The sequence below is a fragment of the Cyanistes caeruleus genome, unplaced genomic scaffold (genome assembly GCF_971803275.1).
Source record: "Cyanistes caeruleus unplaced genomic scaffold, bCyaCae1.hap1.1 HAP1_SCAFFOLD_65, whole genome shotgun sequence".
Lineage (NCBI taxonomy): Eukaryota > Metazoa > Chordata > Aves > Passeriformes > Paridae > Cyanistes > Cyanistes caeruleus.
The window spans coordinates 2,426,027-2,452,113 of NW_028255884.1; the positions used below are offsets into that span (position 1 = coordinate 2,426,027).

The following is a 26,087-nucleotide window of genomic DNA, read 5'->3' on the forward strand; positions in this document are numbered from 1 at the left end:
CATCAATACTTTGAGATACTCAGGGCTTTTTCAGCTACTTTGGATTTTCCTTCCCACACTGAGTCTCTGGGAGGTTTTTGTGCAATCCTGGCCTCCAGTTCTGTCCTCCAAGGAGTCCATGAGGAGCCTGTGTTGGGGATGGACCTCAGTGGCACCCATTAATGCCTGGAGACACTTTGGGTTTTTCCTCTGACTTGGACTCCTGGAAAGGTTTGTGCAATCTCCTCTCAGGCCCTGAGGTTCAAGGGCTCAGCTCCAAATGCACCACGGGGCTCATTAGGATCAAACTAATCCTCAAAAACCATGGCTGTGCCTTGATTTCCCTCTGGCCTGGTGCAGTTCTTAGCAAAGTTTCCTACAATGGTTATGAAGAAATAGTTCAAAGAGCTTCTAAGAAATATCTGTTCCTATTTTAAAGGGGGTCTTTTATTCCTGTTCTCTTTAGAGCAGAGGTGATTGCAGCATTCAGTGATGGATATTGATCCAGGGTCTCTCCTAAGGAGGTGTGGCCAGGTCAGAGAAGCTGTGCCTTGAGGTCTGACCCAGTGGGGACAACCTTGCTCCACATTCCCCAGCCCCATCCTGTCTCTCCTCACTCCCCTGGGACCTGCTTTGCTCACAGAACTGGCTGCACTCAGGCAAAGAGGGGTTTTCCTTCTTTGATTTTAGCAATCTAAAACTGCTGAGTTTCCCCATGGAAAACAGACACCCTCCTCAAGTGTGTGCCAAGCCCAAGGTGCCACCAAGGAGGTTCCCCTTCCCCAAGGCAGAACCACACAAGGAATGTTTCAGACACACAGGGAGTTCTACAATAAACACAACCCCAGAGTTGGCTGAAGGCAGAATTAGAGCAGCTGCTGAAGGACAGACAAGCTCTGAACTCCTTGCAGCTGAAAGCACCAAGTGGGTTGTTGGGAGGTGTGTGAGTGAGGCAAGAGTGAGGGAAGGGAAATGCAGAGAGCCCTGGAAGTGTTTCTGTGCAGACAGGCTGCTGCAAGGGCAGCGTTGGACTTCTCTGGGGGGAACTGTGAAGGAGGTCGGGGCAGAGTGACCTCCCCAGTGACCTCGAGATGTCACACAGCCACCTGGGATGTCACAGCCCACTCAGTGGTGTCACACAACCTGCCCTGGGATGTCACACCACCATTCTGTGAAGTCACAGCTCTTCCCATATGCCACAAAACCACCTCATGATTTCACACAGCGTTCTGTGATGTCACACAGCCACATTTGATGTCATTGTTCACTCTATGATATCACAGTCAGCACTGTGATGTCATACAACCTGTCTTGAGATGTCACATGGCTCTTCTATAATGTCACTGCCCACTCTAGGATTTTAAATCACAACCATGTGGTGCCACAGTCTGCTCAGTGATGTCACAACCCACTAAGTGATATCACCCAGACCACAATGTGATGTTATAAAGCCACACTGCAATGTCACACCCTGCTTTCACACATTCCTCTCTCTGATGCCATAGATGCTCAGTGACCTCACACAACAAACTCTGGGATGTCACAGCCCCATCTGTGACCTCACACAACCCACTCGGAGCTGTCACACAGCCCTTTCTGACATCACAGCTGCTCTGGGGCTCCAGGACACAGAGGTGCTGCTGGGACACAGCCCCCTCTGGCACATCCCACAGCCCCTGCCAGTGCTGAGCCCCTGGCAGCTCTGTCTGGGCCTGCTCTCTGTGTCCCTGAGCTGCCCTGGCAGGGCCCCAGCCCTGCTGGGCTGTGCTCAGGAGCTGCTCCTGCCCAGAGCTGTCTCTCTGCAGCGCTGCCCTTGCCAGGAGCTGCCTCTGGGCCAGGAGCCCGGCCCAGCTCAGCAGCACAGACACAGCACCAGCACTTTCATCACCCTCTCGGGCCTTTGGGGCTCTTGGCATCACACTCAGTCCCTCAGAGTGTGCTCCAGAAACTCCTCAAGAGCTCCAAGTCAGATGGAAACACTGAAGTTTCTTGTAGTTGAAATGAGAGACACGAGTGAGAAAGCGTCCCCAGGTTCCAGGCAGAGCAGAAGACTGGAGGCCCTGATGGCAGCTGGGGACAAGCAAGGGAAAGGTGTCTGTGGTGCTGAGCAAAGCTGGATGTGTTTCAGGAATGGCAAGGGCCAAGGGCTGAGCCCCAGCCCCTGGCAAGGCAGATGCTGTCCCTCCCTCATTGCTCAGGGCTCTTCCCGGGCCACTGGCATGTGGGGATGTGCAATGCCAAGGGCAGCACCATGGGGCGGCCCCTGCCAGGCTGCTGAGCAGGGACAAGGAGGCAATGAGGCCCCAGGGCTGCCAGGGTCACTTGTCCCCTGCTGGCCTCAGGCCCAGGGCCAGCAGCCATGGCCAAAGGGCTGCACAAGTTGCCTCTGGCAGGGCCTTGCAGCTGCACAGCCCAGGGCCCTCAGCCTCTACCTGCTGCTTATGTGATGAGGCCTCTAAACCCCATCCTGGGAGATTTTTGGGTCCTCTCCATGGTCTGAAAAAATGGAAACAATGGTCAAAATTATTTTCTACCAAATCTTCCAGTGACAGAAAAAGGATCAGTATCTTTAAAGTGAACAAGAATGGATTTAGATTTGTTAGAAGGAGAAAATATTTTACAATGAGAGTGGCACAAAACTGCAACTGCTTTTCCAGAGAAATGGATGCCACATCCCAGGAATGCTCCATGAGCAGGAGCTCTGTGCAACCTGACACAGTGAAAGCCGCTCCCCTACCCAAGGATGGAATTGCTGTTGTGGGGGTTCTCTGATGTGCTGGGTGCCCTCACAACCCTCCTGGCCAGAATGTCTGCTGAGGGCCAGCCAGGCTGCTGCAGTGGCACTGACCTCACAGCCATCACCATTGCAGCCATGTCCCCTGGGCCTGGCTCTCCCCTTTCCTCTGCCTCTGCCTTGTCTCTGCTGCCATGAAGAGTTGTTTCATTATTATCTTGTCCCCAGGGTGCTGGGGCCAATTGCTTCCCAGTCAGGCTCCTGGAGCAGCAGTGGCTTTTCAGAGCCCAGCCAGAAATGAGCCCTGAAGCAGCAGCTCTGCAGTGCTGGCCACCAGGCCGGGGTGCCAAGGGAGCCTTCTGGCCATGGCCTGGAAGCAGCTGCTGCTGCCAAGGTGCCTTTGGTGCCTCAGGCTGTCCCTGGCACAGCTCCCAGCATGGCACTCTGCACTTGTGCCCGAGCCCTTCCCTGGCTTGGGGCTGGCCTGGGGCTTTTCCTGCAGTGGGATCTGCCCTGGCCATGGCACAGGAAAGGCAGTTCCTGCTGGAGCAGGAGGCTGTGCCTGGAATGGGCTCAAACAACTCCAGCAAAGCCCTGTTCACTTCAAAATTGTTTCCTAGAGCACCATAGTCTAATAATTGTTACAGCTCCTCTACTGTGGAGTAAATAACTCTTTTTCTTTATTTACTCTGTGGTGTAAATAAATCTGTCTAATCATGCCAGAATCAGTGACAGTAGTATTTGTATAAATATATCTGATATTCCATTGTTAATCCTCTGGGGAAAATTGCATTATGGTTCAATTCCACCTGTCCAATCAGCAGACATAAACCTTTAACAAACTCTGGGGCTGGGTTTGGATCCAGCTGCTCCCAGTCCCCTGCCTTAGAAGGAATTTAAAAGTCTAGGTGACCTGAAGGGGTTTGGGGATCCCTGGTGGCTGTTTGGTGTCATTTCTCCATCTCATGACTCAGCAGGAGTTTCTCCAATAAAGAAATAAAGCATTTGCCTGAAGCTCCCACTTAGCGCATGAAACAAAGCCCTGGGAGTGTCTGTGACAGCCCAGCACTTTGGCAGCCTGGGGACTCCTGGGATGTCACCGTGGAGCCCCCGGGAGTGCCTGTGACAGAGCGGTGCCTTTGCAGCCGAAGGACCCCTGGGATGTCACCATGGAATTGCTGGGACTGCGTCTGACCACACGGCTCTTCAGCATCCCCAGAAACCCCCGGGAGGTCTCTGTAGAGCCCCTGTCTCTGCCTGTGACATTCCGGCTCCTGAACAGCCTGGAGACTCTTGGAATGTCCCCATGGAGCCCTTCTGAGGGCCTGTAACACATCTGATCCTTGGTAGGCAACCATCACCAGCCCCATGTAGCGATGGTCTGATTCCATGGCAACTATCACCAGGACCTGTTGCCATTGTCTGTTTCCATGGCAACCATCACAGTCCCTGTTGCTATGGTCAGTCCCTTGGCAGCTCCATGGAGACCCCATGCCAGGGGTGGTTGCCATGGACACCAGCTCAGACCTGGAGCCAGAGTCTGTTGCCATGGCAACCATTTGCAGTCCCATCCCCAGGCTCATGGGATCCCAGAGCCACAGAATTGGCTGAGTTGGGAGGGACCCATGGGGATCCTCCAGTCCAACTGCTGGCCCTGCACAGGACACCCCAACAATCCCAGCCTGGGCCTGGCAGCGCTGGCCAAACGCGGCTGGAGCTCAGCCAGCCCTGGAGCTGGGAGCCTTCCCTGGGGAGCCTGTTCAGTGCCCCAGCAGCCTCGCGGGAAAAACCTTTTCCTCACATCCAGCCTAAACCTGTCCGCCTCAGCTCCAGCCGCTCCCTCCACTCCTGTCCCTGGGCACCAGAGGGAAGAGGTTCCCGCAGCCCCCAGCCAGGGACCCGCTCCCAAGGCTGCTGCCATGGCAACCAGGCCTGGCACCAGCTGGGATGCTCGGTTTCCACGGGCTGGGCTTCAGGAATGGCATTCCCCAATTTCCTGCTCCTGCTGAAACCACGCTGCTGCTCGCTTCCCTCCCGCCTCCCATGGAAAGCACAAAAGGCAAAGATCCCAGGCTGGGATAAGAACAATTTATTTGGAACAGCAACAAGGTAAGGAACAAACGGGAACAGAAACAATGTGGATAACAGACGGGATAAGACAAACTATTCATATGGAAAACTAAAATGCGACTGACTGGCTCTTCCTGGCCACGTATTTCCTCCTGCCAAGAAAGGACACTCTTCTCCTCTGGTGAGGGAGAGTGAGTCCTTTTCCCGCCCCTGGCAATGACCTGAGATGGGACTGAATATAATGACAGGGCCATGGCCAGACTCTCATGTTCTTTGATCTCTCATCATGTCATTGCCATGGGCAGGAAGAGGGACAGGTGTCTTCCCAGCATGGATCACAGGGAACACGGATCACCAGGTCTCTTCCCAATGTGGATTCTCCAAGGGGGGATGAAGCTGGAGCTGTGGAGAAAGTTCTTCCTGCACTTGGGGCACTGGCAGGGCTTCCCTTACTGGTGCCTCCGTTGGTGTCTGGTCAAGTGAGAGCTCTGGGTGAAGCTCTTCCCACACTCGGGACACTCGTAGGGCCTCTCCCCAGTGTGGATACGTTTGTGTGTATTGAGGCCGGACCTGTTTCTGAAGCTCTTCCCACATTCCCCACACTCGTAGGGCCTCTCCCCAGTGTGGATGCGCCGGTGCCTGATGAGGGTGGAGTTTCGCTTGAAGCCCTCCCCGCAGTCAGGGCAGCGGAAGGGCCTCTCATCCGTGTGAATCCGCTGGTGCCTGAGGAGAGTGGAGCTGCTCTGAAACCTCTTCCCGCACTTGGGACACTCATAGGGCCTCTCCCCAGTGTGGATGCGCTGGTGGATGATGAGTTGGGAGCTGCAGCTGAAGCCCTTCCCACATTCCCCACACTCATAAGCCCATTCCCCAGTGTGGATCATCTGGTGGCGGATCAGTTTGTTGCTCTGGCTGAAGCTCTTCCCACACTCCAAGCACTTGTAGGGCTTCTCCCCATCCTGAAGCTGCTCATGGACCACCAGCTCAGAGCCCTGCCTGGATCTCCGGCCGCCTTCCCGGTACAGGGTGGGTCTTTCGTCCTCAGAGCACCCTGGCATGGGTTTGGAGCCCCTCCTCCTGTGGGATCTCTGGGGATTTTCCTCCCTGTTGGATTCCTGCACTGTGGAGCTGCTCAAAACGGCCTCTTCCATGAGGTTCTGCTGAGGGTATTTGTCCTCCCTGGTCTCCATTCTTAGCTTCTTGTCTGGGGGAGGAAGGACAAGGAGAGGATGGGATTTGCCTCCGTGCCAGAGGGAAGGGGAAGGAGATCCCTCCAATGCGTCCCCAGCAGACGCAGGAGAGAGGGGGAAAGGGGAAGTGACTTCCTCCTCACCTGCCTGGGATTCCTGGGGCATCTTCCTCTTCCTTGCAGCCTTCTCATCCATCCAGCCAAGGTTTGGGATGGGGAAATCCTGGTTTGGGAGAGAACAAGGAATGAGCACGTTGAGTTTGAAGGTCCCTCTATCCAAGTCCCTCTCTAGAAGTCACCAGGGCATCTGGGGGGTCTTGGTTTGAAAGGAAAGGTGTTTGCTAAGGAAAGCAGAAACCCCCATTGAAATTGATAAAAATGTAAGCAACAGCCCTCTCCAAATTATTATAATCTTGATATCAAAATGATCTCAGATAAGCAATGAAGCAATAATCCCATAGAATTGTGTACATTACCTCTGAAGTTCCCGTGCTGTAGATGGGTCTGGTCTCTCCTCTGGGAATCCAGTGGAGAAAGACAGCCTGTGGTGCTCTGATTCCCAGATTATATCCATGCAGGAATGCTTGGATCCTCCTCCTGGGTGGAGCATCTCACAATGGGATGATGTCATTTTATCAGTCCTGCAGTGAGACTCAATGGCCCATTAACAGAAGATATCCCCCTGGAGGAAGGATGGGTGGTGGAAGAGATAAAGAACACTGCCCCACCTGGTTTTAACAGCTGGCCCATTAACAGAAGACATCCCCCAGTTATGAGGGATGGGTCATGAAGGAGATAATGAAAACTGCTCCACTAGTTTTTAACAGATGTTGACAGAATACATACTTTTGGTTACATCTTGCATTGCAACCCAGGACATGGGGTCCATAAAAATTGTACACCACTAAAATTTGGCCCTGAAAATGCTTTCCAGAAGTTCCCCATTTCTGTTCTCTCCCTTTTGCCGTTCAGGGTTTCCCCCTGTCCCAGCTGCTGGGGGTCATGCTTGTACTGGGGGTCACACTTCTACTCAGTCCCTGACCTCTTCAGGCTGCTGTGAGTGCCAGGAATTTGAAAAGTTCCCCCCATTTCCATCTCCCCACTTAGGGATGCTGGGGGTTTTTTGGGTCCCATGGTCCCTGCTCCCTTTATTTCCTGCTTGGGGGTGCATGGGGTCCAAGGAGTCCCCCCTGCCCCTCTCTATGCAATTGAGGGTCCCACGAATCATGGCGCTCCCCCTCTCTGGGCTCCCCACTTTGGGGTCCTCGGGGACACAGGGCTCTGCTCCTCCAGGCTGCCTCTGCTGGCAGCTGCCACTGGGAACCCCAAATGTCCCCCCAAAGGGCATTTGCTTTTCAGCTCTGGTTTTCTTCATTCTCCAATAATCACCCCCAAAAACCCAACCCAGGAACCACCCAGGATATCTGGGCCGAGCTCCCCCTCCCTGGTCACCTGTGGGATAGAGGGGTGTTGATCCCATGGATGGAGGGGCTGTGAATTCAGGGAGTGAATCCCAGCTTGACTGGGATATGCTGGACCTAAGATCATACTGGGATAACAAGCACCTAACTGGGATTACTAGGAGTGTCTGGGACTGGCTATGGACATGCTGAGGGCAGCTGGGATATACTGGGCGTGTCTGTGACCATACTGGGGATGACTGAAAACACACTGGGAACAATGGGAACCATGCTGGGGACAACTGGGAACAACTGGGAGTGACAGGGTCTACACTGGGGGCAACTCCAGCTGGGCATAACTGGGACCATGCAGGGAGCAGCTGGGATCATCTGGGGAGCGACTGGAACTATACTGGGGCCAACTGGGTGCAACTGGAATCACGCTGGGAGGAACAGGGAGCAACTGGAACCATCCTGAGGGTAACTGGCATCCTACTGGGATCACAGTGGGAGCAGTTGGGCCATACTGGGCAAGACTGGGACCATACTGGCAGCAACTGGGACTGCACTCAGGGTGACTGGGAGTGGCTGGGAGCAACTGGGATCAGGCTGGAAACACCTGAGGAGTGATTGAGAGCAACTGGGATATACTGGGAGAGACTGAAACCACAGTGCAGGTAAATGGGAACAACTGGAACCACGCTGGATAATCCTGGGAGCAGCTGTGCCCATGCTGGGTCATACTGGGATCCTACTGGAACTAGCTGGGATCATACTGGCAGTGACTGCAAAGGGGCTGGCTGGGACTGGAACCATACTGGAGGTGACTGGGAGCAACTGGGCCCATCCTGGGAGTGACAGGGAGTCACTCTGGCCATGACTGGAATCATACTGGGAGGGCCTGGGTGTGACTGGAACCATACTGGGGGTGGCTGGGTGCAACAGCTCATACTGGGGGTGACTGAGATTGTAGTGGGAGTGACTGGGATCATCCTGGAAGTGTTTTTCTGTAGATCTTCTGTCCTTCTGTTTTCTATTTCTTCTCCTTCTAATCCTATGTATCTGGAACATTTTTGGATAGATAACATCTTAAGGGTTAACACTTTTTAGGTTAAATGAGCTAAGTTTGCAAAGTTAATGCTATGGTAAGAGTTTTATGTTCAGTTGAATGTTGTATTAAACCCTTTGCCAAAATTTCTTGATTGTCTATATTTTGCCAGTAGAATTTTGTGTCATTTTGACCTCTTAGCTCAGTTGGTCAGAGCATGGTGCCAGCATCACCGAGTTTGTGGGTTCAATCCTTGTGTGGGCCATTATCTTAAGAGCTGGACTTGATGGTCCTTGTGGGTCCCTTCCTACCAAGAATATTCTTTGCATCTGTCCATGCTGAGAAGATCTTGTTGTTGTTTCTCCTGTGCACCAAACTCAAGCACAGGAACCTTTGGTTACCACCAGCATTGAAGTGTTCTTGGGTGTTACAGCCCTGCAGGCTCACAGTGGCCTCTTGTTTCCATAAGGTCCCAGAAGTCCCACTGGTCCCTTGGTTCCATGGGCCCAAGAGTGCCACAATGATCCCCTTGGTTCCACAACTTCCCACAATGTCACACTGGCCCCTTGGTTCCATAATGATCTGGAGCGTCACACAGGTTTATGGCATTTGTCCTTGCTGCCCCTCACATCCCACTGCCCCACAAAGAGCCCCGAGCCACCCGTGAGGGACAGGCCCTGCTGGGCCAGGCCTGGGCTCAGGGCTTGGCCTTTCTGCTTCCTCCAACCCAGCCAGGGCTTGCTCAGCATTGCAGTTCCCTGCTCAGAGCCTTTGGCTCTCGGCAATCCTGGCCTCCAGGATCTGCTCTCACCAGTCCCTGGGGAGCCTTGGGCAGTCCCTGCCCTCAGTGGGGCCAATTGATGCTCCAAGGGACTTAAGTTTTGCTTCTGACTACTTGAGCATCTTCTTCAGCCTGAAGGAGGGACAAAGGAGGATCAGGAAAAGGAGTAGGAACCACGATGTCAAGCACTCCCTGAATTCACAGCCCCCCCAACTCTGGGATCATCACCCCCCATCCCACAGGTGACCGGGGAGGGGGAACTTGGCCCAGATATCGTGGGGGGTCCTTCTTGGGTTCTGCTTTTTGGGGGGGGATGTTTGGAGAATGGAGAACTTCAAAGGTGAATGGAAAATGCCCCTTGGGGCACTGGAGTGTCCCAACATCCCTACGTGAGGAGATGGAAACGGGGAACTTTTCATATTCCTGGCACTCCCAGCAGCCTGAAGAGGTCAGGGCCTGAGTAGACTGGGGACCCCCAGTACAACCGTGACCCCCAGCAGCTGGGACAGGGGGGAACCTCTGAGCACCAAAGGAGAAAGACCAGAGATGGGGAAATCCTGGGAGGCATTTTCAGGGCTGAATCTTGGTGTTTGGGAGGTTTTTATGGACCCCATGTCCTGGGTTGCAATGCAAGATGTAACCAAAAGTACGTATTCTATCACCATCTGTTAAAAACTAGAGGAGCAGTTTTCATTATCTCCTCCATGACCCATCCCTCATAACTGGGGGATACCTTCTGTTAATGGGCCAGCTGTTAAAACCAGGTGGGGCAGTGTTCTTTATCACTTCCACCACCCATCCTTCCTCCAGGGGGATATCTTCTGTTAATGGGCCATTGAGTCTCAGTGCAGGACTGATAAAATGACATCATCCCATTGTGAGATGCTCCACCCAGGGGGAGGAGCCAAGCATTCCTGACTGGATATAATCTTATAATCAGAACACCAGAGGCAGTCTTTCTCCACTGGATTCCCAGAGGAGAGACCAGACCCATCTACAGCACGGGAACTTCTGAGGTAAGCTACAATCTTCTATGGGATCATTGCTTCAACAGAACCACATCTGTCACTCGAGGAGGACTGCAGCCACCATTTAATCAGACTGCTGCCAGCACTCTGACCAACAGGGTGTCAGGTTGTATTCTGACTCTGTTGGTGGGTTGTTTATTTGTTGGGGTTTTTTTTGTACTGCTGCATTTTCATTTTCCTTTCTTTAGTAAAGAACTATTATTCCTATTCCCAAATCATTACCTGAGAGCACTTTGATTTCAAGATTAAAAGAATTCGGAGAGGATGGGATGTTTACGTTTTTATCAATTTCAATGGTGGTTTCTGCTTTCCTTAGCAAACATCTTTCCTTTCAAACCAAGACGCCCCAGATGACCCGATGATTTCTAAATATGGACTTGGTAAGAAGTACCATCAGAGTCCATGTGCTCATTCCTTGTTTTCTCCTAAACCAGGATTTCCCAATCCCAAACCTTGGCTGGATGGATGAGAAGGCTGCAAGGAAGAGGAAGATGCCCCAGGAATCCCAGGCAGGTGAGGAGGAAGTCAGTGCCCCTTTCCCCCTCTCTCCTGCTCCATCTCCCAGCCCAGCCTGGCCCCCGGCTGCAGGACAACCCCGCTGCCGACGCCGTCCTGCCGGGGACGCACTGGGGGGATCTCCTTCCCCTTCCCTCTGGCACGGAGGCAAATCCCATCCTCTCCTTGTCCTTCCTCCCCCAGACCAGGAGCTGAGGATGGAGACCAGGGAGGACAAATCCCCACGGCAGAACCTCGTGGAAGAGGCCGTTTTGAGCAGCTCCACGGTGCAGGAATCCAATGGGGATGAAAATACCCAGAGATCCCGCAGGAGGAGGGGCTCCAAACCCATCCCAGGGTGCTCTGAGGAGGAAAGACCCACCCTGTGCCAGGAAGGCAGCCGGAGATCCAGGCAGGGCTCTGAGCTGGTGGTCCATGAGCAGCCTCAGGATGGGGAGAAGCCCTACAAGTGCTTGGAGTGTGGGAAGAGCTTCAGCCGGAGCAACCGCCTGATCTGCCACCAGATGATCCACACTGGGGAATGGCCCCACAAGTGTGGGGAATGTGGGAAGGGCTTCAGCTGCAGTTCCCAACTCATCCATCACCAGCACATCCACACTGGGGAGAGGCCCTACGAGTGTCCTGAGTGTGGGAAGAGGTTTCAGAGCAGCTCCAATCTCGTCCAGCACCAGCCGATTCACACGGATGAGAAGCCCTTCCGCTGCCCTGACTGTGGGGAGGGCTTCAAGCGAAACTCCCACCTCATCAGGCACCGGCGCATCCACACTGGGGAGAGGCCCTATGAGTGTGGGGAATGTGGGAAGAGCTTCAGCCAGAGGTCCAACCTCAATACCCACAAACGTATCCACACTGGGGACAGGCCCTACGAGTGTCCCGAGTGTGGGAAGAGCTTCACCCAGAGCTCTCACTTGACCAGGCACCAACGGAGGCACCAGTAAGGGAAGCCCAGCGAGTGCCCCAAGTGCAGGAAGAGCTTTGTGCACTGCTCCATCTTCATCCACCCTTGGAAAATCCACATTGGGAAGAGACCTGGTGATCCGTGTTCCCTGGGATCCATGCTGGGAACACACCTGTCCCTCTTCCTGCTCATGGCAATGACATGATTTGAGATTAAAGAACGTGAGGGTCTGGCCATGGCCCTGTCATTATATTCAATCCCAACTCAGGTCATTGCCAGGGGTATAAAAAGGACTCCCTCTCTCTCACCAGAGGAGAAGAGTGTCCTTTCTTGGCAGGAGGAAATATGTGGCCAGGAAGAAACAGTCGGTGGTGTTTGAGTTTTCCCTGTGAATGGTTTGTCTTATCCTTTCTGTTACCAAAATTTTTTCTGTTCCTGTTTTTGCCTTATCTTGTTGCTGTTCTCAATAAATTGTTCTTATTCCAGCATGGGATCTTTGCCTTTTGTGCTTTCCATGGGAGGCGGGAGGGAAGCGAGCAGCAGCGCAGTTTCAGCAGGAGCAGGAAATTGGGGAATGCCATTCCTGAAGCCCAGCCCGTGGAAACCGAGCATCCCAGCTGGTGCCAGGCCTGGTTGCCATGGCAGCAGCCTTGGGAGCGGGTCCCTGGCTGGGGGCTGCGGGAACCTCTTCCCTCTGGTGCCCAGGGACAGGAGTGGAGGCAGCGGCTGGAGCTGAGGCGGGCAGGTTTAGGCTGGATGTGAGGAAAAGGTTTTTCCCGCGAGGCTGCTGGGGCACTGAACAGGCTCCCCAGGGAAGGCTCCCAGCTCCAGGGCTGGCTGAGCTCCAGCAGCGTTTGGCCAGCGCTGCCAGGCCCAGGCTGGGATTGTTGGGGTGTCCTGTGCAGGGCCAGCAGTTGGACTGGAGGATCCCCATGGCTCCCTCCCAACTCAGCCAATTCTGTGGCTCTGGGATCCCATGAGCCTGGGGATGGGACTGCAAATGGTTGCCATGGCAATGGTCTCTGGCTCCAGGCCTGAGCTGGTGTCCATGGCAACCACCCCTGGCATGGGGTCTCCATGGAGCTGCCAAGGGACTGATCATAGCACCAGGGGTTGTGATGATTGTCATGGAAATAGAAAATGGCAAGAGCACCTGGTGATAGTTGCCATGGAAACAGATCATCGCTACATGGGGCTGGTGATGGTTGCCTACTAAGGATCACATTTGTTACAGGCCCTCAGAGGAGCTCCATGGGGACATTCCAAGGTTCTCCAGGCTGTTCAAGAGCTGGAATGTCACAGGCAGAGACAGGGGCTCCACAGAGACCTCCCAGGAGTTTCTAGGGATGCTGAAGAGCCGTGTGGTCAGACGCAGTCCCAGCAATTCCATGGTGACATCCCAGGGGTCCTTCGGCTGCAAAGGCACCGCTCTGTCACAGGCACTCCCGGGGGCTCCACGGTGACATCCCAGGAGTCCTCAGGCTGCCAAAGAGCCGGGATGTCACAGACACTCCCAGGGCTTCCTGTCACGGGCAGAGTGGGAGCTTCAGGCAAAAGCTTTATCTATTTGTTGGAGAAACTCCTGCTGTGTCATGAGGTGGAGAAATGACACCCAACAGCCACCAGGAATCCTCAAAACCCTCTAAGATGCCTAGACTTTTAAATTCCTTCTAAGAGAGGAGACTTGGGTGGCTGTCCACTCCAATCCCGGTCCCAGACTTTGTTTAAGTGTAAAAGACTGAACAAGTGGAATTGAACCATAATGCAATTTGTCCCACAGGATTAACAATGGCATACCATCCATCTTTTTTGGTGCCCATTGCCAAAATTGGTGCTCTCCCTTAAACATTTCCTGTATCCAAGGGTATCTCCCAAAAAAAACCAGCTAGCTCGGGCTGGCCTTGGCCTCTGGTGGTCACCTCGCATCAGCCCCTGTGAGGCTCTGTTCCTTCCTATGGAAAAGCTCCAGCCTTCTTGTCCTGGGACCATTTAGAATTTGGCATCCCAAATTCCATAGATCTATGAATTGCTCCAAGACAAAAGCAGCCAGGACAGAGGGGTTATGTTGGCCTTGTCCTCTTGTGATTTTCTTAGACTATAAGCAGTCTGTTTTCATTTGAAAACCCCTTGGAGAATGCCCAGAGATCTCCCAATGTGGGGTTTTGAGGCCTCAGGCCCATGACCACTCTATAGGGACAAAGGAGCTCTGCGCTCCATGGGGTGGAGACTGAGGACAGTGGAGGAGAGCCATGAGAGTGTTTAAGGAGCAGTTTCAGAGACTGTGGATCTTTTTGACATAGTGGAAAACAGCCAGAGAAAGAAAGAATTGATGCCAAGTGCAGCTGGGGAGGCCCAGAGTGGACACCAGGAGAAAGGAATTTGTGTCCCAGGACAGGGCTGTGGTGCAACACATCCCCTAGAAGGAGTCTGGAGCAGCCCAAGGCTTTGTGTGGCCAGGCAGAGGTAGGCAGGACGCAGAGCTGTCAGCAAAGGAAGGGGCCAGTGAGGTGGGGCAGCCAGGGGATGACGATAGCCTGCAGGGACAGAGGTGCAAGGCATGGACACCACAGGGCAGCCAGGGCTGGAGAGGGCACAGGGATGGGCAGCAGCTGCAAGGCCCTGCCAGAGGCAACTTGTGCAGCCCTTTGGCCATGGCTGCTGGCCCTGGGCCTGAGGCCAGCAGGGGACAAGTGACCCTGGCAGCCCTGGGGCCTCATTGCCTCCTTGTCCCTGCTCAGCAGCCTGGCAGGGGCCGCCCCATGGTGCTGCCCTTGGCATTGCACATCCCCACATGCCAGTGGCCCGGGAAGAGCCCTGAGCAATGAGGGAGGGACAGCATCTGCCTTGCCAGGGGCTGGGGCTCAGCCCTTGGCCCTTGCCATTCCTGAAACACATCCAGCTTTGCTCAGCACCACAGACACCTTTCCCTTGCTTGCCCCCAGCTGCCATCAGGGCCTCCAGTCTTCTGCTCTGCCTGGAACCTGGGGACGCTTTCTCACTCGTGTCTCTCATTTCAACTACAAGAAACTTCAGTGTTTCCATCTGACTTGGAGCTCTTGAGGAGTTTCTGGAGCACACTCTGAGGGACTGAGTGTGATGCCAAGAGCCCCAAAGGCCCGAGAGGGTGATGAAAGTGCTGGTGCTGTGTCTGTGCTGCTGAGCTAGGCCGGGCTCCTGGCCCAGAGGCAGCTCCTGGCAAGGGCAGCGCTGCAGAGAGACAGCTCTGGCCAGGAGCAGCTCCTGAGCACAGCCCAGCAGGGCTGGGGCCCTGCCAGGGCAGCTCAGGGACACAGAGAGCAGGCCCAGACAGAGCTGCCAGGGGCTCAGCACTGGCAGGGGCTGTGGGATGTGCCAGAGGGGGCTGTGTCCCAGCAGCACCTCTGTGGCTGTGTCCTGGAGCCCCAGAGCAGCTGTGATGTCAGAAAGGGGCTGTGTGACAGCTCCGAGTGGGCTGTGTGAGGTCACAGCTGGGGCTGTGACATCCCAGAGTTTGTTGTGTGAGGTCACTGAGCAGCTACAGCGTCATAGAGGGGACTGTGTGACATCACAGAGCAGGCTGCGACATCATAGACCTGGTTGTGAGGTCAAAGTATGTGCTGTGACATTACAGGGTATCTGTATGACATCACAGAGATGGTTGTGTTGTTGCATTCTGTTTGTTAATTCTGTTTGATTTGATGGTATGTTCCTGTTATCCCCCTGTTACTGTCAGATAGTGGTTTTGCCCAGTTGTCAATTTAGTAAACCCCTCCCGTTGTTCCTGAATCTTCCCTGCTTATCACCCTCAGCCTGCCCCTAGCCCTTGTCCGTCATTGTTAATCCTGCCCTTTGTTCCAGCATTTTCCATGCCCTTCATCCCCTACTCGAGGCCCCATTGGTGTTGTGACCACCGTCCCACCCATGTTTCCTCTCATTGGTCCCAAGTGTTGTAAACCCCTCCTTCGTCTCTTCCCAGGTTGTGTCCTGATTGGTTTTTCAGTTTGTACCCTCCCCTCTTTAAATTTGGAAGCACAGAGCTGTTCGGGGCTCAGTTGCTCTCCTCTCTTACCATCCCAGTCCTTTCCCCTGTCATTGCTCCCTTTACCCTTCAATAAAACCTGTTCCTGGGAAGACAAAGAGACTCTGAGCCTCCTCCATCCCTTTACTGAAACCCGCAACGCCTGGGATCTACAGAGCCCGAGTGCAGGGAGCTCTGGAGGTTCGGCACGTGGACTGTCGTTCCTGTGTCGTTCCCCACTCTTGGTGCTGCCATTCGCCAAGTTGTCCAGGGCTAGCCCGAGGCTTGGAAAGGTGTAGAGCGCAGTGTCAGCTGGCGCCCAACGTGGGGCCTCTCTCCTGTGGATTGAAGACCCCCGGAGGAGTCTATCGGATTGTGGATTATCAAAGACTTTTGGGCGGCAGCTACCCCGGTGGGAAGCAGACCCATTTTTGTTGGGTGGCGCTCCTGGGGATTGAGGCAGCAACCCTCAGCGTGCAGAGGATCGCCTCGGGGTCGCAGACACCTCCTACAGCTGTTGTCCGGACCTGGTGAGTTCCTCAGAGGGGGAAAAAGGTGTGTGGGCTTCCCCGGGGGGGGGAAGGTGGTGCAGGTCCAGACCCTTATTTTCTGTTCTTTTCTGTTGTCCTTTGCTGTTAGGAGGTGGTGGGACTGCTGAGCCAGGGGTGTAGAGATGGGTGCACGCATGTCGGCTCAGCAGAGGGGGATTTTTCACCAAGTTGTGGGTATCCTTGAGGGTGGGAGTAAAAAGTTTTCCTGAGGGTGGGTAAAAAGACTGGTGTGTTGGCTGTTCCTGCATTACCCCCAAGTGTCCCCTGAAAATATAAGCTCAATTTTGTTTTGGAATTCAGTTGGAACCAGATTAACATTATTAGTTAATCAGGGGGACAAGACAGCTGCAAAATTGATTCCACTTTTTGTTTTGATTCACTCGGCTCTAATTGAAAAAGGGGAAGTGCAGGGACAGCCACCACAGTCTTCCCCAGTTTCCCCAGTTTCCCAGTCCCTGTGTGCCTCAACCCCTGACCCTAAGTTGGGGGAGACCTGCGGAGCAGCCTGTGCTACACAGGGCTCCAACAGTGGCAGCAGTCTCCCTGGCTCCCCACGTCTCCCTTAGAACCCTTGCCCTGGCAGCCCTGGCCAAGCTGCCAGAGCCCCTATCCATCCCCCTGCTTCCCCAGTTGCTAATCCCAAGTTAAGTTCCTCCCAGGTTGTTGATCCCCAGTTAAATAAAGTTGTGAACCCCCAGTTTTTACCCCAGGACCTGTGTCCCCCAGTATCCTATTGTTCCCATATGTTCCCTTATTCCTTCCCCGAGCCCCAAAATGGCCCCCGGAGGGCACAAGATGGCGGGGACCACATGGTCAGCCCCCCCTCTTGTGCTTCTTCTTCCCACAATCCCTTTCTTCCCCCTATGACCAACCCCTTCCTCCCTAGCTCCTCCCTTTCCTCCTACCCTGACCCCTCCTACTTCCCCTCGAGCGATTCCTCCTCCTCTGGGGTGTGTCCAATCAACTCCACACCCCCAAACCCCGCCTCTTCCTGCTGTTGCTCCTCTCTCACGCCCTCCTCCGCAGGTAGTCCTCCAGCCCCGCCCCTTCCGGCTCCTGGTTCCCACGCCCCTCCTTCCGGTTCCCACGCCCCTCCTTCCGGTTCCCACGCCCCTCCTTCTGGTTCCCATGCCCCTATATCCGGTTCCCACACTTTGAAAACCAGAAGTGACAGGCCTGTGGACCAGAACCCGGAACAGGCAGAAATTGTCTTTGCTGCACCGGTCAGTTTTCGTGGAAGGGGAGGGAGGTACCGAGAATGGGAAGCCTTCTCCTTCCAGACTAAGAGGGAGCTGTGTAAAGCACAGAAGGAGTTTGGGAGAAGAAGCGAATATTTTAAGGGTTTACTAAAAGCTACCTTCTCCACGAATGAAATGGTCCCTCATGACCTAAAAGAATTATTTTCCTGCCTCCTTTCCCCAGCTGAATTTAAGCTGTGGAAACAGGGGTGGAAGAGGTCATTAGAGGCCATCCTTCCGGAGCTGTTGCACAGCAAAGAAGCCGCGGTTGACGCGGATGAAAACCCTCTTACCCTAGATCACCTGTGCGGCGAAGGGAATTGGGCAAAGCCAGAAGAACAGGCCAGGGTGTTACCCCGGCCTGTACTGATCAAAATTGCGGAGGCCGCAGAAAAAACATTTAACACTTTACCCGAGGAGGAACCCCAGATTAACTTTTTGAACATCAAACAACTCCCTAATGAACCATTTACCAAGTTTGTGGACAGGCTGCAAACTCAGGTGGAAAAACAGGTAGAGAAAGCGGAGCTGCAGGAACAGTTTGTGTTAGAAGCAGCTAAAGCCAACGCGAATGAAGCCTGCAAGCAGGTGATCTTCAGCCTGCCTCTCTACCCGCCTCCGACGCTGGACATCCTCATTGAAACCTGCACCAAGAAAGTTCCAATGGTGGGGGTGTCCAAAGCCATACCACTGCCAGCGCTGAGGAGGATGCCTACTGCAGCCGTGACCCAGCAACCGACGGACCAGTTTCCACCACCACCTGCACGGCCGTTACAGTGTTACCGCTGCGGGCAGCCGGGTCACATAGCAAGAGACTGTCCAGCTGCCCACCCTTGCCGAAGACATTTGGGAAGCAATTTGGGAGGAGGGGCTAAAGAGGGGGTAATAAAAAAAACAAGCTAGGAGCGCAGCGCGAACCTGTCCCGCGCGAAGCAAGAAATGGGGCAGGTCTCGCAGGGGAGGGGGAATCACAGAATCGGACATGGCCTATATACCGGACGCGACACTTGGTTACTGTTCGTGACATCTTCTTTCAGTCCCAGCACTGGACGGTAGTTGCTGTGGACCCACTGGAGGGGACAACAATGAGTTTAGGACACGTCAGTAAGTATATTGGCATCGGGGACACCAAGCACACACCCCCAGAGATTGAGATTTCTCCGATCACCTTCCCAGGTGGTCCGGAGAACCTCATTCTCCTGGCGCGCTGCACTCATCCACCATACTTTCTCCCTAAAGGCCGGATCATCGCCCAGTTTATCCCCATTCCCGAGGGTATCCCAGTAGACGACCACGCACCAGGTGTCTACTGGGCAGAAGTAGTGGGTGAGGATAAACCCATCACAGACTGCAGCGTCAAGCAGGGTGCAGAATCCTTACAGATGAAAGGTCTGCTTGACACAGGAGCGGATGTGACGATCATCCCCGAAAGGAGATGGCCGTCACATTGGGAGTTGCAACCCGTGGCAGGGAAGATACAGGGTATAGGGGGTACCCAATTGGCTCAGATTTCAAAGAGTGTGGTACAAATTGGGGGGCCGGATGGGCAATTGGCAAACTTACGCCTATTCGTTGCGGATTATCAGGTTCCCTTGTGGGGGAGGGATCTCATGTCTCAATGGGGGGTGAAGATTGAAATCCCGAAAACCCCTCGGGATTTTTAGAAGCGGCCACTGTGGAGCGCCCTTTCCAGAAGTTAGATTGGACCATTAACGAAGCGGTCTGGATTGATCAGTGGCCGCTCAGGAAAGATAAATTGAAGGCGCTCAACGAACTCGTGGAGGAGCAGTTAGCGAAGGGTAATATAGTCGAGACCACCAGCCCTTGGAACTCCCCGGTATTTGTAATCCGTAAGCCGGGGAAAGACAAGTGGCGGCTCCTTCACGACCTTCGTGAAATCAACAAGATCATTGTAGACATGGGACCTCTTCAACCAGGGATGCCTTCCCCAACCATGCTCCCTCGAAATTGGCAATTGGCAGTAGTTGACATTAAAGATTGCTTCTTCCAAATTCCCCTGCACCCTGACGATGCCCCACGGTTTGCCTTCTCGGTGCCCACCCTTAACTGAGAAGCCCCAATGAGGAGATTCCACTGGCGAGTGTTGCCACAAGGCATGAAAAATTCACCTACCATTTGCCAGTGGTACATCTCCTCATTGCTGTCTCCTGTACGCGCCAAAATGGGGGAGGTCATCATCCACCACTATATGGATGATGTCTTAGTGTGCGCCCCCCATGACAATCTACTTACTCGAGCACTTGACCTGGTGGTTGAAGTTTTGATCTCTGCAGGATTTCAACTCCAGAAGGACAAGGTTCAAAGGATGCCACCCTGGAGGTATCTGGGTCTGCAGATCGCTGAGAGGACCATTGTGCCTCAAAAATTGGCCATAAACAGTGATCCAAAAACTCTGGCAGACGTCCATTCCCTGTGTGGGACTTTGAACTGGGTCAGGCCTTGGCTGGGCCTCACTACTGAAGACCTAGCCCCCCTCTTCATCCTATTGAAGGGGGAGGAGCTGAGTTCTCCTAGGTCCCTGACCCCAGAGGCGAAGAAAGCCCTCGAGAGAGTGCAGGAAGCCCTGATGGAGAGGCAGGCACACAGGTATGAGCCAGCCCTGCCATTTGAGTTTATTGTATTAGGGAAATTGCCACACCTGTGTGGGCTGATATTCCAGTGGGACTGAGGCTCTAAGGACCCTCTCTTAATCATAGAATGGGTTTTCTTGAGCCACCAGAGGTCCAAAAGTGTCACCAGGCCACAGGAACTGATGGCTCAGCTCATCAGGAAAGCTCGAGCAAGGCTTCGGGAGATGGCTGGGTGCGATTTTTCATGTATATGGGTGCCAGTCAGCTTGTCTCGGGACAAAGCGTCCCCAGACAAGCTGACTAAAGAAATGTTTAACCAATTATTGCAGGAGAATGAGACTCTCCAGATTGCTTTAGGTAGTTACAGTGGACAAGTTTCAGTCCACGCCCCTGCACACAAATTTTTCAATGCAAAATTTAATTTGCTTCCAAGAGAAATTAGGAGCCGAAGACCCCTCAAAGCTGTGACTGTTTTTACAGACACATCTGGAGCATCCCACAAGTCAGTGATGACTTGGAGGGATCCTCAGACTCAGCAGTGGGAAACGGATATTAAGTATGTGGAGGGGTCTCCACAGGTTGCTGAGTTAGATGCTGTCGTCAGGGCTTTTGAGAGGTTTTCTGAACCACTCAATTTAGTATCTGATTCGGCATATGTTGCAGGGGTTGTAGCGAGAGCTGAGAACGCAGCTCTCAAGGAGGTGTCTAATCCCCAGCTATTTGAGCTGCTTTCAAAATTGATTTATACCGTTTCTCACCGAAAGCAGCCCTTTTTCGTCATGCATGTGAGATCGCACACAGAGCTCCCTGGCCCAGTAGCTGAGGGAAATGAAAGAGCAGATTCCCTCTCTGCCCCTGTTAGAATGGCTCAGCTCCCTGATGTTTTCCAGCAAGCCAAGTTGAGCCATCAGATGTTCCACCAGAATGTGCCTGGACTGGTCCGCCAATTCCACCTGAGGCAAGACCAGGCCAGGGCCATCGTGGCCACATGCCCACACTGCCAGTCCACCGCAATGCCGTCCCTGGGATCAGGGGTTAACCCTAGAGGCCTTGGGAGCTGCGAGGTGTGGCAGATGGATGTCGCCCATGTCCCCGAATTTGGTAGGTTCAGATATGTTCACCTCTCCATTGACACCTTCTCAAGTGCAGTCTACGCCTCTGCCCACACAGGAGAGAAAGCCGAGCATGTCTGTAAACATCTCATGCAGGCTTTCTCTGTGTTGGGGGTCCCCAGAGAGATCAAAACAGATAATGGCCCAGCATATGCCTCCAGGAAACTGGAGGATTTCCTGCAAGAGTGGGGAGTGGAACATAAAAGAGGCATCCCACACTCCCCCACCGGCCAAGCAATCGTTGAGCGAGCCCATCAGTCACTCAAACGCATCCTGACCCATCAAAGAGAGACCATGAAGGGCTGCACCCCACAAGACCGGCTGTGCAAAGCTCTTTTTACTATCAATTTCCTAAATTGTTCAGATAACGATTTAAACCCTCCAGTGGCCCGGCACTTTATATCAACCAGCAACTACCAGTTGCAACACCACCCTCCAGTGCTGGTTCAAGACCCAGAGACCCAGAAGATCACGGGTCCATTTGAGCTGGTGACCTGGGGGCGAGGTTATGCCTGCATTTCCTCGCCCCAGGGGCTAAGGTGGATCCCGCAGAGGTGGGTGAAGCCTTATGCCCCCAAACATCCAACCAGGCCACCAGACAGCCCAGAGAAAGAAGCCACGTCCGAATAGGCCACCCCCCCGACCCCCCAGAGAAGAGAAGGAGGAAACCTCGAGTCCCTTTCTTTATGTTAACCCGCATTTCCTAGTATGCTAAACCAAGTGTATGGGTTTTTTTTAGAGAGAGCCATCCTGGATATGACAGCCCTGAGCATCACCCCAACTATCGTACTCCTGATGCTGCTGGTGACCCGGACAGCAATGTGGATCGTGCCTCAGCCCGAACAGAATGTTTGGGTCACGCTGGCAAAGTCCCTGCAGCGTGACGAATTGTGCCTGTCCACCGGAGCGACAGGGAATCCAATGGCCACTTGCCTGGTGGGGATCCCTCTCAAACCTGAAGAATTTCCCGATGCCTTAACCGCCTTAGTTAGAGATGCCAATCAGGGGAAGCCGGCTCATCGTGTTGTTCGTTCCGTTCCATCATACAAAGTAAAAAGGCCTGTCCAGAACCCCCTCCTCCTCTGGAGAGACTGGCAGGACAAACTCGAGTGAGCAACCGAAGAGCAGCAGGAATTCGACTTACTAGACTCTTCCCCGGCATCGTTTTGTGTTCATTTTAAATACCGCCCCTCTGACCCAGCCCCATATCCCCAGGTAATTCAAGTAAATAAGCAGTTCCAAGCTGCCAAGTGGTGCAACACCATCGCGCACGTCAAAATGCCCTCAACCCTTGACCCTTCCCCTCGTAAGCTACCTAAGGGTCTATTTTTAATTTGCGGAGATCGGGCATGGGCAGGCATCCCCTCTCGCCTTCTCGGAGGGCCGTGCACATTAGGCCGGTTGTCCTTGTTTTCCCCCAACACGACCCAAATTGACAATTGGTCCACAAGAAATAATTCGACTAGCAAGAAATGCAGCCTGGATGATTTAGATCCAGACTGCGATTCCGAAATTTTTCATTGGAGTAAGCTAAAACGGGTGGCAGTGGCAGTGTTTTTGCCTTGGGTAGCCGCTGCCAAAGCCCTGGGTGAATTAGGACGTTTTGAGTGTTGGGTAGTAAAGCAAGCTAATTTAACGTCAACCGCGCTGAGCGACCTCCTCGAAGATGAGGAGATAACCAGGCGAGCCACCCTACAGAATCATGCAGCCATCGATTTCCTGTGGCTTCTGCATGACCATGACTGCAGGGAGTTTGAAGGACTCTGTTGCATGAACCTTACCACCAAGAGCCCCAGTGTCCGCCAGACCATCGCGGAGATGCGAGGCATGATCCACCAAATCAAGCAAGAGTCCAACGACTGGGTCACCAACCTCTTTTCAGGATGGGGACTGTCCGGATGGCTTCTCTCAATTATTAAGACTGTGTTGTGGGTTGTTTTTGTTATTTTTATGATCTTAATCGCGTTTGCAGTGCTGCGAAGAGGTCTAGTCCAATCCATTCTTCACCTTCTGTCTCCCCCACTGCAAGTTAATAATGTTAATTTGAACCCACTTCCCTCCTCCTCACCTCCACCTTCTCTTGCTCCTGAATGGTTTGTTGTACCCTCTGCTCCCCCTGACCCTGCAACATCCTCTTTCTAAAAAAGAAAGGGGGAGATGTTGCATTCTGTTTGTTAATTCTGTTTGATTTGATGGTATGTTCCTGTTATCCCCCTGTTACTGTCAGATAGTGGTTTTGCCCAGTTGTCAATTTAGTAAACCCCTCCCATTGTTCCTGAATCTTCCCTGCTTATCACCCTCAGCCTGCCCCTAGCCCTTGTCCGTCATTGTTAATCCTGCCCTTTGTTCCAGCATTTTCCATGCCCTTCATCCCCTACTCGAGGCCCCATTGGTGTTGTGACCACCGTCCCACCCATGTTTCCTCTCATTGGTCCCAAGTGTTGTAAACCCCTCCTTCGTCTCCTCCCAGGTTGTGTCCTGATTGGTTTTTCAGTTTGTACCCTCCCCTCTTTAAATTTGGAAGCACAGAGCTGTTCGGGGCTCAGTTGCTCTCCTCTCTTACCATCCCAGTCCTTTCCCCTGTCATTGCTCCCTTTACCCTTCAATAAAACCTGTTCCTGGGAAGACAAAGAGACTCTGAGCCTCCTACATCCCTTTACTGAAACCCGCGACGCCTGGGATCTACAGAGCCCGAGTGCAGGGAGCTCTGGAGGTTCGGCACGTGGACTGTCGTTCCTGTGTCGTTCCCCACTCTTGGTGCTGCCATTCGCCAAGTTGTCCAGGGCTAGCCCGAGGCTTGGAAAGGTGTAGAGCGCAGTGTCATTGCATGACATCACCGATGGGGTTATGACATCACAGAGCTGACTGTGACATCATAAAGGATGGTGTGAGGCCATTGAGCAGACACTGACATCATAGAGGGTAGCTCTGTGACATCACAGACCAGGATGTGACATCACAGAACAGACTGTGACATCACAGTTTGAATTTTTGACATCACAGTCTTCTGTGACATGACAGTACAGCTGTATGACAACACATGATAACATCCCAGAGTTGGCTCACTTAACAGAGCTCAAACTTAACAGGACTTCAGTTATACCTTAACCTTAACTGAAACCTCTAATGTCACAATTTAGTAAAACAACAGCATTTACTGGATTTAACCCAACTTATAAGCTATGACTTTTTGATTTAACAGAGGGATAATCCTTAACAATATTCAACTTAGCTTATAACTTATATTAAACTTTACAAAGAGCAACACTAGGCAGCATTTAACTTAGCTTATACCTCATGACTTACCCTCACTCACAGGCCTGCCTGACTCAGATCTCCAAGGCACTCCAGCCCCTCCCAGAGCAGCATTTCTGCCACATTTGCCAGGGCACAGCACTGGTGTGTGCACACAGACACAAAGAGGCAGTGCAAGGCAGCTGTGAGAAATTCTCCTGCAGGGCAGGGAAATGCTCCCTGCGGATGCTTTGGCATCTCCCCAGCGGGCCAAGGGCTGAGCCTGGAGGAGTGGGGGGATCGGCCCAGGCTCCGTCCTTGTTCGGGGATGCCCCGAGTGCAGCAAACGGGAGAGTTCCCGGCTCACAGAGGCCCCACTCCGAGGGAGGTGGCTGGCCCAGGAGAGCTGCAAGGGGCTCCTTTTGGAGCGCTGTTTGTAGGGCCCCAAGAGAGGGGCTTCAGGCACAGCAATGTTTCATCCTGGCCGCACTTGGCATCAACAGCTTTCTTTGCAAGGCTGAGAACAGGGATGTTGTGCCACGCAGGGAACAGGAACAGTTCCCAGGGCTGCTCCTGAAGCAAGCAGGAGCTGCTTGGGCAGCAGCAGTGCCTGGGAGCAGACAGTGTTTCTGATGAGCTGCAGAGGAGCTGAGCCCAGGGGCTGTTGGCCAAGGCCCAGGCCCAAGGAGCATTTCTCAGCTGGCAGGGCGGCCTGAGAAGGGGAGGGGGGAATGCACCAGCACAGAGCCCATGGAACCAAGGCACATCTGTGACACTGTGGGGCACCATGAAATAAACAAAGCTTTGTGACAGTGTGAGACCTCATGGAACCAGTGAGACCATTGTGGTCCCCACAGAACCAAGAGGACATTGCGATACTGTGGGGCCTCGTGAAACCAAGAGTCCTTTGTGACACTGCAGGGCTGCATGGAACCAAAGGTCCAGGATGACACTGTGGAGCCACAGGAGACCTTTGTGACACTGCAAACTGCCAAGGTCCATTGTGACATTTCAGGCCTCATGGAACAGAGGAGTCACGTGACATTGAGGGGCCTGTGGAACCACAGAGACCATTGTGACACTGCAGGGCCTCATGGAATCGCTGGGACCATTGTGACACTGCAGGGCCTGATGGATCCTGAGGCCATTGTGACACTGTAGAACTCAATGGAATCAAGAGTCCACTGTGACACTGCAGGTCTTCTTATAATCAGTGCTCCACTCTGACACTGCTGGATCCCATGGAATCACAGCACCATTGTGACACTAAAGGGCCCCATGGAAGTAAGGGTCCATTGTGACTCTATGGGGCCCCATTAAAATCAAGGGAACACAGAACAGGTCTGGCTGCTTTGGCCTCCCAGGGGCCTCCTGACTGGTCCAACTGACCTTGACATGTTGAGGGTCTCTTCTCATCTGCTACTGAAACACTGGGGAAGGCACTGTGAGTTCCTTCCTATGGGAAAGAACTGTCCTGCTTCTCCAGGCATCCATGGCCAAAATTTGGATTCCACCTCCAATATTCCCTACATCCAAAGCCTGCTCCCAGATGAAGTCTGCCATTACTGACAAGTCTGGCTGGCCTTGGCCTCCTGATGTCCAGCTCTCACCTGCCTTCCAAACCCTGGGGCTCTGTGCTTTCCTTCCTATGGAAAAATATTGTCCATCTCAGCCAGGTGCCCATGACCAAAATTGGAATTCCACCTCCAGCTTTGCCTGTT

At 53.4% G+C, this 26,087-nt stretch overlaps 3 protein-coding genes across 3 annotated transcripts in view; all 3 read left to right on the forward strand.

Annotated features, from left to right (window-relative positions):
* Positions 1-12,128, forward strand: part of LOC147647168 (uncharacterized) — a 61,686-nt gene extending 49,558 nt beyond the window's left edge. The window contains exons 4-5 of the mRNA XM_086872540.1: positions 11,195-11,531; positions 11,615-12,128. Of these exons, the coding sequence (XP_086728666.1) occupies positions 11,195-11,237 (43 nt within the window). The 3' untranslated portion in view covers positions 11,238-11,531; positions 11,615-12,128. The remainder of the gene's footprint in view (positions 1-11,194; positions 11,532-11,614) is intronic.
* A 683-nt stretch (positions 12,129-12,811) lies between these two features.
* LOC147647171 (endogenous retrovirus group K member 6 Gag polyprotein-like) lies at positions 12,812-18,332 on the forward strand. Its single transcript, XM_086872418.1, has 3 exons — positions 12,812-12,841; positions 15,992-16,170; positions 17,360-18,332. The coding sequence occupies exons 1-3, from the start codon at positions 12,812-12,814 to the stop codon at positions 18,330-18,332; spliced, it is 1,182 nt and encodes a 393-aa protein (XP_086728544.1).
* A 3,508-nt stretch (positions 18,333-21,840) lies between these two features.
* LOC147647172 (uncharacterized) lies at positions 21,841-23,446 on the forward strand. The gene is given in 2 exon segments (XM_086872419.1): positions 21,841-23,116; positions 23,436-23,446. Coding segments are annotated over 2 exon segments (1,287 nt in total).
* The last annotated feature ends 2,641 nt before the right edge of the window (positions 23,447-26,087 follow it).

What these genes read in the sequence shown, in the direction of transcription:
- LOC147647171 (XM_086872418.1), top strand. Translation starts at nt 12,812, where the DNA reads ATGGAAACAGATCATCGCTACATGGGGCTG. An exon ending in ATCATCGCTACATGGGGCTG is followed by an intron (nt 12,842 to 15,991) that starts GTGATGGTTGCC and finishes TGTGGATTGAAG; the next exon opens with ACCCCCGGAGGAGTCTATCG. An exon ending in ACAGCTGTTGTCCGGACCTG is followed by an intron (nt 16,171 to 17,359) that starts GTGAGTTCCTCA and finishes GAAAACCAGAAG; the next exon opens with TGACAGGCCTGTGGACCAGA.